Raw genomic sequence first — 15,129 nt, 5'->3', positions numbered from 1 at the left:
TGGTGTACGTGTCCCTTCACGTTTCCACTTCACTGTCACATCGGAAATTGTGGAGTTGTGGACCTAGGGATGTTTAGGAGTGTGGAAATCTCGCGTACAGACGTTTGACGCAAGTGACACCCAATCACCTGACAACGTTAGAAGTCTGTGAGTTCCGCAGAGCGCCCCATTCTGCTCTCTCAAGATGTCTAATGACTGCTGAGGTCGCTGATATGGAGTATCTGGCAGTAGGTTCAAATGGCTCTGAGCACTATGGGACTTAACATCTGAGGTCATCAGTCCCCTAGAACGTAGAACTACTTAAACCTAACTAACCTAAGGACATGACACACATCAATGCCCGAGACAGGATTCGAACCTGTGACCGTGGCAGTCAAGCGGTTCCGGACTGAGCACCTAGAACCGCACGGCCACCGCGGCCGGCTGGCTGGCAGTAGGTGGCAGCACAATGCACCTAATATGAAAATTGTTTTTTTTTTTTGGGGGGGGGGGGGGGGAGTGGGGATCCAGATGCTATATATCATATAGTGTATGTTAGTTTCCCTATCCGTAAGTAGTGCAACCTAGCAGTTCTTTTTTTCATTGTCATCCTTTGTGAGTACAACTTCTGCGAGAATTTTTGGAGCGTTCTACGTAACGAGCGTAAAAAATCCAAAAGAATATCTCCTCTTTCACTTCTTTGACCCTTTTTCTCACTCTTTACCGATTGCTGGTATTTATTCAACAAGCCTCGACGGAGCATTGTAAATTTACGGTAGAAGGTTTGTCGGCTCTGGAAGCCACTCAACGAAATGGCGTCCACCTCAGCGACATCCTTCGAATATTAAGCAACTAACGTGAGATACAAAACATTGAATATTTGCCTCTGTATCCGGATATAATTCCTAATTGGTTAGGTGGCTACTGGGTGACACGAGAGACGGACACGCCAGTATGAAATGAGACTGGGAGTATTGTGTTGTCATTAGTGAAGCAGTAACAGTAGAATGGGCCAATCAGGGTAGCACAGTGACTAGGCATTCGACTAGGCATTGGATGTCAACTGGGTAACAATATTTAAACCCATCTAAAGCAGCCCAAGTCGACTGTTAGTGATGTGATCTGATGTGATCGTGAAGTGGAGACGCGGAGGAACAGCCACAGCTAGACTGGGCAAACCTCATGTACTGTGATGGAGAGGGACCGTCGAACATTGTGGAGGGTGGATTTATAAAAATCGCATGAAATCGGTGGAAGGAAATGTTAGTGATTTCCAAGAAGCACCGGTAGATCAGCTAGCACAGTGACTCTGCGTAGAAAGTTTAAAACAGTGGTGTACAGTGATTGAGCAGCTCCTCATAAGCCACACTTCTTTGTAGTTAACACTAAGCGACGATTGTGGAATAAAGAGCGACGTCACTGCACGGTGGATGACTGGAAACGAATGATTTGGAGTGATGAATCACGCTGTACCCTGTGACAGTCCGATGGAAGTATTTGGTTTTGACGTATGCCTGGAGAATTTTACTCTGTCGTAATGTGTAGTGCCGACAGTGCAGTACGGAAGAGCTGATGTTACGATATGGTGGTGTTTTTCGTGGTTAGGGTATGGTCTCCTTATTGCGCTTAAGAATACGCTAAATGCGGGAGGATATGAACACGTCTTAACAGCATTGTGTGCTTCGTACAGTAAAGGAACAGGTTAGAGACGATGATTGTGTCAGTACGACAAGGCAACCTGTCATAAAACAGCATGTGTGAGAGAATAGTTTGTGGACAACAACATTTCTGAAATAGACAGGGCTGTCCAGAGTCGCGATATGAACCCAATGGAACACCTTTATGGTGTGTTAGCCCGTTGATTTTGATCCGTCACAGTGTCCAATGCAACTACCTTCTCTGATTACGGCTCTTGAGGAAGAATGAACTGTCTTTTCTCCACATCCAGACACTTCATTGAAAGAGTCACCAGCAGAGTTCAAGCCGTCATAAAGGCGAACCGTGGACATAGACCTTATTAATGTCCACAAATAGATGGTCGGATACTTTAAATCATATAATGAAACCCGTAGCACCGTAGCTGGCGAAGGAGATGAACAACGGAATACTACTAATGGAACATATATCACTGAAATCTGCCTATTTTTGCTGGCAAGTGCAAGATCTGCCTGACGACTGATGATCGTCTTAGAAGACTGTGGAGACAACCAGGCACTAACGCACATGTCAAGCACACAGTGCCGCGGATTCAGAGGAAAGGTGCATCAGTCTTTTTGTGAACTGTTGTCAAGAACGGACGTCTGACGCTACTCATCGCACTATCAGAACAGGATTCTCTACTGTCCACAGGTGCACGCAACATTTCAGCGTAATAAACTATTCAAAAATTTTGCACCAGCTATATGTCTGTGAATGTGTCCGTTCTTGGACACAGTGAGAGAAAGGCGTGAAAGAATAAGCCTTATGAAAGTTTGCCGGCCGTTGTGGCCGAGCGGTTCTAGGCGCTTCAGTCTGGAACCGCGCGACCGCTACGTCGCAGGTTCGAATCTTGCCTCGGACATGCGTGTGTGTGATGTCCTTAGGTCAGTTAGGTTTGAGTAGTTCTGAGTTCTAGGGAACTGATGACCTCAGATGTTAAGTCCCATAGTGCTCAGAGCCATTTGAACCATTTTATGAAAGTTTAAAGAAATCATTTGTCCAAAATAAAAAACAATATCAAAAATACAGTCTTTTCGTGGGTACACATCTTTGCACCATTACACCACATCTACATCTGTACTCCGCAAGCTACCTTACGGTGCGTGACTGAGGGTATTTCTGGCGACAACCATTCTCTTTTTCCTCTCCTGTCTCGTTTCCAATCACGAATGGTGCATGGGAAGAAAGATCTTCGGTGAAGCTCTATATAACATCGGATTCCTTCGTTTTTCTCGTCTTGATCATTTCCCGATACGTATGTAGGAACAAATAATAAGTTGCCCTATTTTTCTGGGAACCTACGCCCCCGAAATTTCAACAGGAAACCACTCCCTCATGAACAACGCCTCTCTTTTATTGCCTTCCGCTACAGATTGTTGAGTATCTCCATAACGACTTCGCAGCCGAATAAACTGCTGCTGCTGCTGCTGCTGCTGCTACTACTACTGCTACTACTACTACTACTACTACTACTGTTGTGGGCTGGCAGGAGAGCCAACCCAGGAATACTAGAGGAAGCCGAAAGGCACTCGTTTTAGCTCACGCAGGCTGGCGTGAGGTCTGGAACAGGACAAGGAAATTAGAATATAGAAAAACGGACGTAGCTGGTGGAATACATAACTTTAATCCGTTAAAGGTGAACGTCTGTCTGACGGTACATGATTAACGAGATCAATAGCAACTGATAATGGCGCCTTGCTAGGTCGTAGCAAATGACGTAGCTGAAGGCTATGCTAACTATCGTCTCGGCAAATGAGAGCGTATTTTGTCAATGAACCATCGCTAGCAAAGTCGGCTGTACAACTGGGACGTTGCTAGGAAGTCTCTCTAGACCTGCCGTGTGGCGGCGCTCGGTCTGCAATCACTGATAGTGGCGACACGCGGGTCCGACGTATACTAACGGACCGCGGGCGATTTAAAGGCTACCACCTAGCAAGTGTGGTGTCTGGCTGTGCCACCACAACAACTACCACCACCACCACCACCACCACCACCACCACCACCACCACGACCACTGATTGTTGAAGAGACTAAATATCTAAGGTTAGATTTATCTCATTAACGACCGAGACGGGATCTGTGTATCCCGCCTGTCTGCGTTCAGAGTTAATCCTATCTGCAAGAGTGACGACAAGTTCCAAATGTTTGCGTAACGCACTACTGGCCATTAAAATTGCTACACCACGAAGAAATGCAGATGATAAACTGGTATTTATTGGACAAATATATTGTACTAGAACTGACATGTGATTACATTTTCACGCAATTTTGGTGCATAGATCCTGAGAAATCAGTACCCAGAACAACTTTTGGCCGTAATAACGGCCTTGATACGCCTGGGCATTGAGTCAAACAGAGCTTGGATGGCGTGTACAGGCACAGCTGCCCATGCAGCTTCGACATGATACCACAGTTCATCAAGAGTAGTGACGGGCGTATTGCGACGAGCCAGTTGCTCGGCCACCATTGACCAGACGTTTTCAGTAGGTGAGAGATCTGGAGAATGTGCTGGCCAGGGCAGCAGTCGAACATTTTCTGCATCCAGAAAGGCCCGTACAGGACCTGCAACATGCGGTCGTGCATCATCCTGCTGAAATGTAGGGTTTCGCAGGGATCGAATGAAGGATGGAGCCACAAGTCGTAACACTTCTGAAATGTATCGTCCACTGTTCAAAGTGCCGTCAACGCGAACTAGGGGTGACCGAGACGTGTAATCAATGCCACTCCATACCATCACGCCGGGTGATACGCCAGTATGGCGACGACGAATACACGCTTCCAATGTGCGTTCACCGCGATGTCGCCAAACACGGATGCGACTATCATGATGCTGTAAACAGAATCTGGATTCATCCGAAAAAAATGACGTTTTGCCATTCGTGCAATTAGGTTGGTTCTTGAGTATATCATCGCAGGCGCTCCTGTCTGTGATGCAGCGTTAAGGGTAACCGCAGCCGTGGTCTCCGAGCTGATAGTCCATGCTGCTGCAAACGTCGTCGAACTGTTCGTGGAGATGGTTGTTGTCTTGCAAACGTCCCCATCTGTTGACTCAGCGATCGAGACGTGGCTGCACGATCCGTTACAGCCATGCAGATAAGATGCCTGTCATCTCGACTGCTAGTGATAAGAGGCCGTTGGGATCCAGCACGGCGTTCCGTATTACCCTCCTGACCCCACCGATTCCATATCCTGCTAACGATCATTGGATCTCGCCCAACGCGTGCAGCAATGTCGCGATACGATAAACCGCAATCGCGACAGGCTACAATCCGACCTTTATCATAGTCGGAAACGTGATGGTACGCATTTCTCCTCCTTACACGAGGCATCACAACAATGTTTCACCAGGCAACGCCGGTCGACTGCTGTTCGTGTATGAGAAATCTGTTGGAAACTTTCCTCATGTCAGCACGTGTAGGTGTCACCACCAGCGTCAACGTTGTGTGAATTCCCTGAAAAGCTAATCATTTGCATATCACAGGATCGTCTTCCTGTCTGTTAAATTTCGCGTCTGTAGCACGTCATCTTCGTGGTGCAGCAATTTTAATGGCCGATAGTGTACGTAACTGAGGCGCAACGTGGGATCAAGCAAACTATCTAATAACGTAATGCGCCGGTCTTCGTTGGATCTTCTCGACCTCTTCTACTCTGTCCAGTGTCATTAATGTGTCCAACTGTCAGAAGTCTGAATAACCACCTTTTGCAGCTCAGACCGCTGCGAGACGTGCAGGAAGGGTGGTAGCAAGGTTTTCAAAGGTACCAACGGGGATGTGGACCCGTGCCGACTGCAGTGCCGTGGCTGGCTAGCTACGTCTCTCGGTTTAGGATCCATGGCGTGTACAGTCCGATCGAGGTGGTCCCACAGATGTTCGATTGGATTTAAACCCGGGGAAGCTGGTGGCCGGGAGAGTATGGTTAACTCTTTCGGGTGCTCTTTGAGCCACACACATACACTGAGAACTGTGTGACACGCTCCATTGTACAGCTGGTGGATGCCATCGTGCTGAGGAAAAACAATGAGAGGTTAAAAAATGGCTCTGAACACTATGGGACTTAACATCTGAGGTCATCGAGTCCCCTAGAACTTGGAACTACTTAAAACTAACTAGCCTAAGGACATCACACACATCCATGCCCGAGGCAGGATTCGAACCTGCGACCGTAGCGGTCGGGCGGTTCCAGACTGAGGAGCCTATAACCGCTCGACCACACCGGCCGCGCAAAAAGAGGTGAACATGGAGGGTCCCCAAGGATACATACATACTTGTGTTGACCCATTGTACTTTCCAGAATGACGATATCACCCAGATAATGCAACGAAAACATTCCCCAGACTGTAACACTCCCTCCTCGTGCCTGACACTTTGCCTTTAGACGTTTCATCCTTAAAGGCCAACTGCCATCTGTCCGATGGATCATTAAACGTGTTTCCTCGGGAAAGACCACCTGTCGCCACTCACTGGATATCGAGTTGCGTTGCTGGAGTGCAGCTTTCGTAGCCGGTGAACAGGAGTCAGCATGGGTGCAAGGAACCAGGCGCTGAACGGTTGTTGACAGGAGACGCCGTTGGTTCATCTGGGTAGCCAGCTGCTGAACAGTTATACATCTATTTTTGGACAACATGGCTGTGGAGATGAAGCAGCGATTAGTATGATTAATCAATCATTCAAAAACAATCTTAATCGCATTTATTATTATTATACCGGTTTCCACCCGATGTAGGGGTCATCTTCTGGGCGTTTACACCATCGGTCGACTGCTGGTGGTGTCACTCCTGTTCGCTGGTACACATCTCCGTAGCTGTCGTCCAACCCTATCTTATACGGTCCGCGCTGCACTACGTTGCCACGGCACCGATTTTGAGTAGCGCCATTTTGCCACGCACAGTATACTTTAACCACGACGGCACGCGAGCAGGTTAAATACTTAACAGTTTCGGAAATGCCTCCACCATTAGCTCGAAATCCAATGACAGTCCACTTTTGGATGTCAGATGAAGTGCTCCGTTTCCGTATTACAACGACTGCATTGTTGTCCGTGGCAACCCCGACACGCTTTATGTATCCTCCGCTGCTAGTGCTGCCATCTAACGACTGTGAGTGGTAATTGCACGTTGACGTCGAACGTAGGCCGTGGTCACATTAATGTGACTGGATCTTGTGTTAATCATCTTTGATAAGGGTCCCGAAGTAATGAACAGTGCTCAAGAATCGGTCGGACAAGTATTTTGTAAGCCACTTCCTTCGTGTGTAAATAACATTTAAATGATCAAGATTCTTCCTATGCATCTACGCGTGGTATTTGCTTTTCCTGCTATTTGGTTTGTCATACTTCCACTTTAGATCGCTCCGGCTGGTTACGCCTAAGTATTTTACGTTAGCTACTGTATGCACTGATTTATCGCCAACAGTGTAATCGAGCAGTAGCGGATCTCTTCGTCTGTTTATACGCAGTATGTAGTATTTGTAATTACGTTGAGGTCAAACTGCCAGGCATTTCACAAGTAATCGATCTTCTGCAAGTCAGTCTGCAGTCCATTACAGTATTCTGGCGTCACATCCTTCCTGTAAGCAACAGCATCGTCCACGGATAGCCTCATGCAGCGTTTAAACGTATCCATTCGTCATTAATATAAATTGTAAATAGCGTAACCGCCCTATAACTCTACAGTGCTGTACTCCCGTAATTACCCTTAGATCTCTCCATTTTGTTCCATGATCGTGTTGAGTCTTGTCTGCAAGGAAGTCCGTAACCCGCAACAAATCTGGTCTGATACTCGATAAGCTCGTATTTACACTGCCTGACAAGATAATTGAAGCACTCACAAGGGAAACTCCCCATCGCATCCCCCTCAGATTTACTGATAAGGTGGCCCAGTGTGTAGCCAGTCAGAAACTGAACACAGATCAAGCATGAAAACAGGAAGGAGGTGTGCTGAACTGTGAAAAAGGAGCAAAATAACAACAGTGTACAGTTCAAGCTCAAGACGTGCAACATCGAATGAATCTGGATAGCCATGGCGTCGTTGTTATGTGGTCACGGTGTTGGACTTTGAAGTGGGAGACCTGGGTTCAAATTTCCCTCGTGACCCCTTTTTTCCACAAAATTGTGAACTGTACGTCCGGTCATTGACGCGGCATTTAGATTCGGTGCATTCAGATTTGTGTCTGGATCATGGTGTAACTTCCGTATGCGACAGCGAGGTGTAAGGAAGGGGCCTCCAGATGAACGTTCCCCCTATTTGTTGTACACAAGTACCTCACCTTACGACTCCTGCATTTCGTTTGGAAGTTTTGCCTCTCGAGTTCCTTTGTTCTAACATAGTTCACACTCGTTTATATGTTGTTTTCATTTCTGTAAGAGCTCTATGCACCATCTCGCCTGCTCTCATGATTCATCACATTTACTTGCGACGGGTAATATGTTCATATTCTATCAGACAAGTCAATGACTGGACGTAAAGTTCATAATTTTGTGAAAAAAAGAGGGCAGGAGTGAGATTTGAACTCAGATCTCCAGCTTTGCAGCCCAATACCGTGACCACACAACCACGACGCCGTGGTTCTTGCGAAACGCTTGATGTTGCACATGTTGAGCTTGGACCGTTCACTGTTTTCATTTTCCTTTTTTCACATTTCATTAGAACTTCTTCCTGATTTCATGCTTTATCTGTGTTCAATTTTTGACGGGCTATTAAGATGAACATCAACAAAAGCAAAACTAGGATAATGGAATGTAGTCGAATTAAGTCGGGAGATGCTGAGGGAATTAAACTCGGAAATGAGACACTTAAAGTAGTAAAGGAGTTTTGCTATTTGGGGAGCAAAATAACTGATGATGGTCTAAATATTGAGTATACAAAATGTAGACTGGCAATGGCAAGGAAAGCGTTTTTGAAGAAGAGAAATTTGTTAACATCGAGTATAGATTTAAGTGTCAGGAAGTCATTTCTGAAAGTATTTGTATGGAGTGTAGCCATGTATGGAAGTGAAATATGGACGATAAATAGTTTGGACAAGAAGAGAATGGAAGCTTTTGAAATGTGGTGCTACAGAAAAATGCTGAAGATTATATGGGTAGATCACATAACTAATGAGGTATTGAATAGAATTGGGGAGAAGAGGAGTTTGCCGCACAACTTGACTAGAAGAAGGGATCGGTTGGTAGGACATGTTCTGAGGCAACAAGAGATCACCAATTTAGCATTGGAGGGCAGCGTGGAGGGTAAAAATCGTAGAGGGAGACCAAGAGATGAATACACTAAGCAGATTCAGAAGGGTGTAGGTTGCAGTAGGTACTAGGAGATGAAGCTTGCACAGGATAGAGTAGCATGGAGAGCTGCATCAAACCAGTCTCAGGACTGAAGATAACAACAACAACATCATCTACTGGACCATTTTACCACTAAATATGGGAAAGGGCGGGGGAAGAGGGGGGGGGGGGTGCCATGCGCAGTTTACATTGTCAAAAGGAGAGAAAGAAACGAAATTAAACTTCACGGGTTCTGACGGTATGTGATGTTGTTTCAGTGATGACAAAATCGAGAAAAATTTGTAAAGAACTTGGTTGTATTAGTCCACTTATCAGTATGACTTTGCACCATCTCTGCTCTGGATGCTTGTTCTGACTCCGTTGGGAAGGGTTTCACAAGGCAGTTGTATCTTTCACTGAGGCAACCTGGCTCTTAGATGTAATCTGGTTCGTTATATCGTGGCTACTGGCAGTGGGACACAGTTGACATCCGAGCTGATCACGCAGTTGTTCTATTAGATATAGATATTTTGCTCACTACGGGAGTACCTCAACATCACAGAGGGACTTCGTAGAGACACGTGTTGTGTGTGGACAAGCATTGTCCTGTTGGAGAATGACACCACGATGCTGTTGTTTGAGAGGTGACGTGAAAGGATGTCAGTGACGTACCGTTGTGTCGGTAGCGTCACCTCAGTCACTACCGGTCATGACCTGAAGTCATATCCGATGGGTCTCCACATGATGACGTAAGGAGTATGCCTCTCCAAAACATTGGAAGGAGGGGGCTCTCCCCAGATCGCTGCCATATTCGCCGAATATGGTCATCCGCGGTAATGCAGAATCGATATTCATAGCTGAACACAGTGCGACACCTTTCATCAACAGCCCATGCTTCCTGGTCACGACAGCACTCCAACCACAACCGTTTCTGTTGCGGTGTTGACGGCAGTTTACCCCTGGGGCGGTAATTCCCTAGTCTATCCGCCTCTAATCTCCGACCAACGGTGCGGGATAGCAGGGGGTTCACTACTTATTTTTTGATGACAGGCGCAGATGTGAAGAGACTACGATGTGCTTGATGCGCAACTCGGCAATCTTCCCTTACGGTGGTCAGACAGGATCCACCGATAGCTGACGACGAGTATGCCTTCGCATGCATTCCAACATCGGGCCACAGTCACAGTCGAATGCTCCACAAATCTGGATACTGCACGATTCGAGCAGCCGGCTCTACTCTGTCACGTGCTGTTAATGGTGTCTCAGACGAGTACGCGGCTTCTCGCTGATGGTTGTTTTGTTGTGTGTGTGTGTGTGGGGGGGGGGGGGGCGCACACGCGCACACACGAAGGTACATTCGCATCTGACTATGTCTTCTGGGTATTCAGGATTTTTGTCAGGCAGTGTAGCTCATTAAATGGCAACACGGAACAGTATCGAATGGCTTCAGGAAGATCAACATGATCGTCCTTTTTTACGGTGCTTTGTATGTATGAAATCTAAGTCTGCTGTTGGATACAGTGGAAACCATGGAGACGTTGCTGTCACGCCAGTTGCCGACCAATGAGTACACATTGTGGCAGCGGTGTGACAGTCTTGTATGAAACCTTACCACTGCCAGTAGCGGCTTTAACGGAAGTGTGTGTGCTTTGGGCATGCGCTACGACGGTGCCTTTGAGGGGGCGTGGCGGGGGCGGATGCGATATAAGCGCTGAGCTCGCCTGTCACACGCACAGTGATCCGACTCTGTCGACGAGTCTGGCAGCATGTCGTCTCCCAGGGTGAGTGAATGCGGCGCGTGTGGCTTTTGCGTGTTCAGTTCCAGTTTGGGATGCGCTGCGAGAGGTGTCTAGTGTTACTAGCTGACGACTGTACGCCTACAGTGGGAAGACTCTTACTTCCGACTCCATGCTTTATATTTGACGTTTTGACGTTTCTTCTGCCTTGTGAGACAAACAGACGGAGAAGACCCGTCGTATCTAATGATTGACGTTTTTTCCGGGTGATGTTGCAGCATTCAGAAAGAGTGTGTAAATCTAGGCTGGATTAACGCTCAGTTTCCTTCTGTTCTTAATCGAAATTTTCTTTTCCACTGAAATGTGTTTTGCTCCGTGACGATGTAATGCGTTCCGTTGTTGCATTGTGTGTTACTAACCAGTTGAAACTTCATTACTTAGTGGTTAAATAAGACTCAACAGTTGTCAGATAATTGTTAAATTCAGCGTAATATCCGCCGAAATCTGCTATATCAACATTTTATTTTCATTTCCAACTAGTTTCAGTCGGGGATTATTGTCAGGTAGACATAGAATATAAATATGGCTTGGAACGGCAGTTCTTTGACATCAAAGATACTAGCAAGCTATGAGAGTCGCCCTTATTGAACGTCATACCTCTACAAACACCTCAGTTTTTATTTCTACTTATGTGACGTCAACGTCTTACCATGTTGTATTTATATACTATGTCGACCTGACGACGATCAATGATTACGCCCTTTATCCCGAGTGTTGCGAAATCGCATCTTACTAATGCTGCGCCAGTAACTGGAAGCTGAACTGTTTTTGAATGCCAGTGTCGGAAGATGCTGAAACTTCATGGAGCTATAAACGCTTCTGACGAGTAATGCAATTTCCTAAGTGTTTCGGCTAGTTATAAAGCACAACGATTTTTGATTTTGGTTTGAACATTCACTCCCAAAACATTTTAGAGCTTTGGACTACTGAGCGAAATAAAGTATTTCAGTTTCAATGTTTCTACTGTTTACAAACATGATTTTCTTTTTAGATGGGAAAAAGGTGTGTAAGCTCTGCTTTGAAGATCGGAAATTCTTTTCGGAAATTGGGCTGAGAGAACTAATGCAAACAACAAATGGTGTGTTTTAAAATTTTCCCAGTGAATTGAATGTTCAAACAAAATTCGGGCTTCCAGCCGGTCGTCGTCTAATTCATCGCACGATATTTCGACTGGGCACCTGCCAGTCATCTTCAGGTGAGCCATCGAAGAGTCCCCTGAAGAGCCGGCCGGTGTGGCCGAGCGGTTCCAGTCACTACAGTCTGGAACAGCGCAACCGCTACGGTCGCAGGTTCGAATCCTGCCTCGGGCATGGATGTGTGTCATGTCCTTAGCTTAGTTTGGTTTAAGTAGTTCTAAGTTCTAGGGGACTGATGACCTCAGAAGTTAAGTCCCATAGTTCTCAGAGCCATTTGAACCAAGTCGTCTGAAGATGACTGGCAGGTGCCCAGTCCAAATATCGTGCAATCAATTAAACGTCGACCGGCTGCAAGCCCAAAATTTGTTTGAACAAGCAACCAATTTTCGCCTTTGTCTTCCTGTCGAATAATTTAATAATTACGTGAAGAAAAAAATACGTTTCTTGCTTCGTGTGGTGGGTAATTGACTGACTCAGCCAATTATAGGGGTACCAACGGTAAAATAAGGATGCTGAACCACGTTGCAGCTTGGTATTTTTCGTAATACCAAATCCTTGTCAGCGAAAGAAGTGATATCACCAAGGACAAATTGTGGATTTTGTTTCCACAGGCTAACACTTAGCCACTGAGATTAATATCTGAGAAACAATTCGAAATAATTACCTATCGCAATGTAAAAGATGCTCCAAAACATCGACCGCAGTGATCACGACAGCTAAATTACGGATTATCGTACATACTGCGGAGGCTCTAAAAGCCACTGAGCAGGTCAGAGCAGCGACATGATATTGTGCTTTTATTAGTGTATAAAATGATATAAGGTTAAACATGATTATGACGAAGAATGCCATTACAACTATGTTTTTACACTTTTTTTACACTAGTCAAGGCCCTACTTCTATACTTAACAAACAAAGTAATAACATCGAATAGACTTCTTGCGTCTTTTTATCGTGTTTATGACGTGTGTTAGAATCAGTGTAAATTTATACACACCTGTAACTACATAATCCTAACATCTCTGATCGCAACTAATAACATCGAGAGCGTACAATTTGTGTAATCTTCCATGACACAGAGCAAGTTCGAGTAAAAACATGTTTGTGAGACTGAGAGTAAAATAAATTACTCTTTGGTGAAATTTCGTGCTGAGATGTAATAATAACGACGACTTTATAGAGAAAGCGGAACAACGAGAGCTCGAAACATGTTTGTGAAATAAAAATAGCCGTACATGCTTGCAGCATTTATAGAGTACGTCACTTACGCCGATCGTAGATTTGGAGAATACAGCATAATCGCTCAGCAACTTTGACAACGAAACAAATGAGAAAATTTGACAAGTTAAGTAACTATTATATCTTTTCCGTCACATCAAATCAAAAGGGGACGAAACGTAAAGTTAGCATAAAGTACCTGTTTGAAAGGGCTGTATTATGTCTAACACAGCCACATTTGTATGGTATACCTCATGGACAGATTTGCGTGTTAACGCATGTGCTACCCCCACACTATCGTAGTTGTCAACGTGAAAATATTTACGTCGTAACGTAACTAGAAATGTACTGCTAACGAACACTAATAAAAGGAATTGGTGCAGGGCTTCTTACAGCATTTTATCGATCCAAATAATGAACTCATTGGAGAAACTTCTCCTTCCTCAGAAATGACGTTACGTTGCAATTCAAATCTTTCCCAGTAAATTCGTATCTAGTACTTTATAGACCCTATTTGACACTCTAGACGGGCGATTGCCTCCCATATCCTTCTCTCCCCCCCCCCCCCCCCTTCCCCCAATCTCAGCTTGTGCTCCGTCCGTAACGATTTCTTCGTCGACGGGTCGTTAAACCCTGATCTTTCTATCTCCTTCCAACCCATTGTTGGAGGTGATGCGAACCTCGTTCTTCAGAAAATATAGTATAGAGTCTTTAGCACCGTGGCGCTTCACTAGGTAGTAATTCTGTGGACCTTCCGTAATCCGGTACGCTGTACATCGTTTGCAGATTTGTTATAGCTTCTCTCGACATGCACGTCCTGTCTTATACTCCCGATACTAACTTTTCATTTCAACGTACGGCACCGGCAATACTTGAGCATGCATATCCCCTATCACGTGGAAGTTGTACATTGAATCTAATCTGACGTACTTGGACCTCAGTAATTCAGTAATTTCCTTTTCAAATGGTTCAAATGCCTGTAAGCACTATGGGACTTAACATGTGAGGTCATCAGTCCCCTAGACTTAGAACTACTTAAACCTAACTTACCTAAGGACATCACACCCATCCACGCCCAAGGCAGGATTCGAACGTGCGACCGTAGCAGCAGCACGGTTCCAAACTGAAGTGCCTAGAACCGCTCGGCCACAGTGGCCGGCAGTTTCCTTTTCACTCTATTGATATGTTATTTTTCAAATATTATCCATGTCTGGATGAGGAACAGAAATCTACTTTAACTATTAAAGAGTCCTGTCTATAAACAATGTGTCACAATCTCTTTCTTTTTTGCTCTGTTGAACGGAATTTTTTGTAATGGAAATGATTAATGCCTAAAGTGTGCTTCTAATTGTGGAATGATTTTGTTTGCCTTCAGTGTACCAAATGTCTTCGCCACGAGAAGCGCTAATCTCACCTTACCGCTAATATCACCTTACCTTGAATCTCTTGAGAATTTATGGGAGTTGTAAATGTGTGGCGAAGCTGACTTCACAAGCATGTGCAGTTACGCAGTTCGTGTCTCGGAGAAGCTTCGTAATTCGTCAGAACGTTCCTACCCGTTGTCACCAAACAAAAGATTTCTCACTTAGATTAAAGCCCTCGAAATATTTGCCTGTTGAAGTAGGCGCTGTGTGTGGAATTCAGCATTCAAATGCAGAAGTAGGAGGATGGTTCGGATTAGCTTCCGGGCGTTCTGTTTTAGGTTTTCCGAAGCTTCATTAGAAATGAATGCTGCGATCCTTCCACCGAAGACAACGCAGCTGCTTTTCTTACCTATCCCAACTGATCGGATATTAATCAGTATCTTATGACCTCGAAGACGACGCGACGTAAAAGGCTAGCTTTCCTTCTATAATTCCGACTACACAATCCCTCAGACACTGATGTTCCTGGCCGAATATTTTTGTCTGGGGTACTGTGAAACGCTGAAGCGCCCACACTGGTGGTGACTAGCGCGTCCGGTAAGCCAGGAGCGTCTGTCAGTGTTTTTCCTATGGAGCGCACTTTATCCCCGGCCTTTCAGCGTGTTTGTATTGACGCCAGCCGTCACC

The 15,129-nt window shown here is 45.5% G+C and overlaps 1 protein-coding gene across 2 annotated transcripts in view; it reads left to right on the top strand.

Annotated features, from left to right (window-relative positions):
* The window catches only part of LOC124804987 (solute carrier family 2, facilitated glucose transporter member 1-like), a 558,685-nt gene that overhangs the window by 259,222 nt on the left and 284,334 nt on the right, over positions 1-15,129 (top strand). The window contains exon 1 of one of the 2 annotated variants that reach the window (XM_047265380.1): positions 10,676-10,709. The exons of the other annotated variant lie outside the window; for it this stretch is intronic. Coding sequence (XP_047121336.1) covers positions 10,695-10,709 — 15 coding nt within the window. The 5' untranslated portion in view covers positions 10,676-10,694. Of the gene's footprint in view, positions 1-10,675; positions 10,710-15,129 lie in introns of those variants that run through there. 2 annotated transcript variants of the gene reach the window in all.

Source organism: Schistocerca piceifrons, chromosome 7 (genome assembly GCF_021461385.2).
Source record: "Schistocerca piceifrons isolate TAMUIC-IGC-003096 chromosome 7, iqSchPice1.1, whole genome shotgun sequence".
Lineage (NCBI taxonomy): Eukaryota > Metazoa > Arthropoda > Insecta > Orthoptera > Acrididae > Schistocerca > Schistocerca piceifrons.
The sequence above is the reverse complement of the archived record's forward strand: the minus strand, read 5'-3'. Positions and strand labels throughout refer to the sequence as shown.